Source organism: Silene latifolia, chromosome 2, assembly GCF_048544455.1.
Source record: "Silene latifolia isolate original U9 population chromosome 2, ASM4854445v1, whole genome shotgun sequence".
NCBI classification, from domain to species: domain Eukaryota; kingdom Viridiplantae; phylum Streptophyta; class Magnoliopsida; order Caryophyllales; family Caryophyllaceae; genus Silene; species Silene latifolia.
In genome coordinates, this window is record NC_133527.1 from 133,269,519 (window position 1) to 133,273,979 (window position 4,461).

Sequence of the window (4,461 nt, forward strand, 5' to 3'; positions counted from 1 at the left end):
ATTGTTGATTTGTCGATTAAATTAATTGAATTTAGAATTTGATTATTTGTTTAAAGTCGTAAAAATAAGTTATGTTTGTTAAATTAGCACTTCTTGAATTAGATTGTGAAACTGGAAATTTATGGATGGGAAATTTGATACATTATCTAAATTGGTTGAAATAGTAAAATCAGCGACTGAATTTCGTGAATTACATAGTCTTTATTATCGCCAGAGCATAATTTCTGTTTAGATGCATCAAATTAGAATTTCGTGAATTGGAGTTGGGGTAATTGAGAAATTAGGGTATGGAGAATTCAGAAATTACCCAAATTGGGAGAAGTAATGAAATTGGGGACTTAATTTCATGAAAAAATTTGAATAATGATGTATGCATCGAACATTGCATAAACACGGGTGGGAGAATTAGCAGGTATTGCAGTTGGTGCAACAGTTATGCTCAACATACTTGTTGCAGGGTGAGTCTTTGAATTCTCTTTTTTTTTTTAATTACCGCGACTGGCAGTCTTTCTAAAATTAATAACCGCGGTATTTGGGCTGGCAGTCCATCGAGTGGAGCATCGATGAATCCAGTAAGGACACTAGGGCCAGCAGTAGCAGCAGGAAACTACAGGGCATTGTGGATATATTTTGTGGCGCCAACACTTGGGGCTTTAGGAGGAGCGGCCTGTCTACAAGCTGGTTCAGCTGCAGGCCCACGAGGTTGAGCCACCGCGCCCAGTAAGGAGCTTCCGGCGTTAGCCCAACGCTTCCTCTTATATCACTATTATACTGCTTCTATAAAGAAGGCAATAAACAAGGCGGATATTGTTATAGATACTGGAATATACAAAAATATCTTCTTCTTTGTCACATTGTGTTAATGTACATAGGCTAAGCTGTCATGTACTGTCTACTGAGTTTGAAAATGGAGATTTGATTAACTGCAAAAATCTAGGGTACTGCTTCACGTGTGTGAGTTTTAAATCTACATGACTACATCTTTGACTTTTGACAAAACCGACAATCATTGGTGCAGATGGATGGAGTCCTTTCCATTTCGGGTTCTCCAATAGTACTGATCCGGAGCCAGGACGGTGTCGGAGGACAGACGGGAAGAACTGGCGGTGCTCAAGAGATGCAGTACCTGACCAAAAGTACTGTGAGAGACATATAAACAGAGACCGCCATCGTTCAAGAAAGCCTGTGGAGCTCATTCAGGCCTTTCCCTTACTAAACAAACTGCAACTGATACCAATGCCAACTCATCTGCTAATCTTAACCACAATTTCTCTTCTTCAGCTGCATCCAACTGATACCAATACCAACTGCATCAATTTTATGGTTAGAGAAGGCAACCTACAATATAAGGGGTCTGGTCATAAGTGCAAATGACATAGAGCATTCAATATTCTTCTTTCATACGCTAGCCTAGTCGCACTTCGTCTTCCTAACTAACCACCTATCTTAATTTTGATGTTTGGTCCTGGTTTTGCTAGAAATGTGTTGTGGTGTATGTCTATTATTATTCAATTCGTATACTTTCAAGTCAATTAGCTCAAATGGAAGAGCATTGTGCAATGCACAAGATGTGGGTTCAACTCCCACATTGGCTAGGAAGTACCCGTGTTTCTTTTACATTGAGATCACAAAGGACCGGAATGTATGGTCATATTTTCTATGCATAAGTTAGTCTTTGAACTTCAGATCACTACAAAGCTATTACACTGCCTCCTTGACGCTCTTGCTGCACGTGCGACCCGGCTCATCATTGCCCAAGTATGATTACAGTCTGTTTAATCTTCGCTGCGATGTACCACTTGCATCTCGACAAGTTGCAGTCATGAGACTTGTTATTTAATAGGCTATATGGGATTCGAACCCATACCTTTGTGCAAAATTACACATCGCTCTACCATTGAGCTAATATCCTTTAAAATAGGACAAACAAAGATGAAATGAGAGTTATACACAACACAATTGCTCCAAAGAGATGAATCAAATCATATTATAGAATGAGAATAATTGTAATCTCCCAAGTCCCAACTTCAAGCTGCCAATCCATGTATAGTCTTCTTGATTCTCAGGCAGTGTAGTGGCTAAGTAATAAAAGACGCAAGCTACAGTATGTGTACATTAGAGTTTGACAGCAAGGAGCTTTATAATCCTTGTGAAAAAAATACTTTATCCTAATATCTTGATTATGCGTTGTTTAATGCACATAGGAACTTATTTCATGTACATAGAATCTTATTTCATGCACATAGAACTTTATTTCATTCACATATAATCTTATTTCATGCCACATAAAATTAACGTCCTTAACCAACAATAATTAGTATCATAAGATAACCAACTGATGCAACAAAAGAACTTCTTAATGCACATAGAACCTTATTTCATGCACATAGAACCTTATTTCATGCCCATTTAACACTTATTTCATGCACATAGAACCTTATTTAATGCACATGTAATCTTATTTCATGCATGTACGCGGTTGTTTAATGCACATATATTACTTTTCATGCATCTACAAGACTACTTCGTGCATTGATAAGTCTATTGCACCCCAAATCCTAACCATTATTATTGGGACAAACAATGCAGGAATAGTGTTAAAATTTAGGACGGGAAAAGGTTTAGGGTTGGATTAAGCGGGTCCGTATCCAACCCTAAACCATTTCCCTTATTATACTTTTTTCATGCATCTACAAGGCTACTTTTACCATTATTACTCGGTCGGGGATAAGAAATAAAAAACACAAGCACACATTAAAACGGGGATCAAATACAAGAAAAAAAAAAGACGAAACGATGCATATTTTACATATTTCATGCATGTACAAGGTTGTTTAATGCACATATATCGCCTTTTCATGCATCTACAAGGCTATCCTATGCACTGATAAGGCTATTTAAGCCTAAACCCTTACCATTCATGCTTTTCTAACCTAAATATGAGACAAAAATTGATAGAGATATCAATTATTGAAATGTCAAATTCCTAAATAATATTTGATGCACTGATCAAAGCCACAAGTTCACAATAGTTTTGTCTCATATTTAGGTACATCTCGATACAAATAGCACAACAATCACGGTTGATCTTTGGAAAAATAAGTGGCAGAAATGTTTGTTAACATCTGTTGAAACTGCTAGCATGCGTGTTCGTGGGGTGGGGTGTGAGCCACAACCCAACACAAAAAAAAAAAAAAAAACGAAATTGATCACCACAAAGTTTTACCTGTTAGAATGTGTCGAGAGACGCTAAAATGGACCCTCCGATCCAGGCACTGTACTTCCTCTCGGGTGGGGCAATAACTTTGAGCTTCATGCTTCTTGGAGCCAAAGCGGTAATTTCCTTACTAGCTCTATCAGCCAAATCAGTTATTTCGTTGCTCACTCTATCAACAAACCCAAGGATCATTGTGGTTCCTCCACTAAGCAAAAAGTTACGATACATATCTTCCCTAATATCAATGTCACACTTCATCATGGCGTAGTGAACGGCTTCATGGATACCCAAAGCGTCCAGACCAATAATTGATGGCTTGAAGAGGGCTTCAGAACATATAAAACGCTCAGATCCAACGGTAATAACCTGACCATCAGACATTTCATATCTTTCCTCGACCGATGAGCTGGTATTGACAGTCTCAACCTCATGGTTGAAGTCAAGATAAATGTAAGACATCTTCTCCTTTATATCCCTTGCAATTTTTCGACCAATATTTGTGGGAACGGAGCGTCCTTTCTCGGTTAGAATCTTCATGAGGTAGTCGGTGATGTCGCATCCAGCCATACTCAAACGTGTCATAGCGTGGGGAAGTGTATAGACCTTATCGATTGGCATGATTGTTGTGCTATTTTAAACATAATAAATAAGATTGTGACAGACTGACTACTGATAGTTATAAATGAAACAAGCATCACATAATAGAGAATATGACTATCAGGCGGAACTCGAGTGTTTTATGGTTACAGTTTTTTTAGCATACTAAAGATAGCATTAGATTCATAAACTCGAGGTCAAAACCACTCTCAATATATTGCTTCACTAACTATGATAAACTCAGTAAGAGATTAGCATCAGAAACATCATCCAGAATGCTAGTATTCAATGATACTGTTATTCAATGATACTCTTTTTGGCATTTATAATTAAAAAATCGTGATCTGTTTTTTAATCCATTTCAACTTTGATCTCCAACAATGTTCTATCTACTATTCTACTTCCTCCGTCCCAATAATTATGGATTAATTTTGATAAAAACTTTTTATGATGCAAAATACGTAAATCAAAATCAAAGAAGGAACACAGTTATAATGATAGATCAATGAATAAATACATAAATTGAATAGATTAATAAGTAATAAGCCAAAAATGCAGGTAAACTTAAAGTAACGAAAGCAAATGAATGTAGATCAAATCAGAAATAAAACCCGATCGACTAATCTGAAGCATAAAAATCGTCAAAA

The 4,461-nt window shown here is 37.0% G+C and overlaps 1 protein-coding gene across 1 annotated transcript; it reads right to left on the reverse strand.

Moving 5' to 3' along the window:
• Positions 1-3,229: 3,229 nt before the first annotated feature.
• Positions 3,230-3,835, reverse strand: LOC141630324 (actin-52-like). Its single transcript, XM_074443163.1, has one exon. The coding sequence runs from the start codon at positions 3,833-3,835 to the stop codon at positions 3,230-3,232; it is 606 nt and encodes a 201-aa protein (XP_074299264.1).
• Positions 3,836-4,461: the final 626 nt, after the last annotated feature.

Coding starts and splice junctions, on each gene's coding strand:
- LOC141630324 (XM_074443163.1), bottom strand. CDS start 3,835: ATGCCAATCGATAAGGTCTATACACTTCCCCACGCTATGACACGTTTG.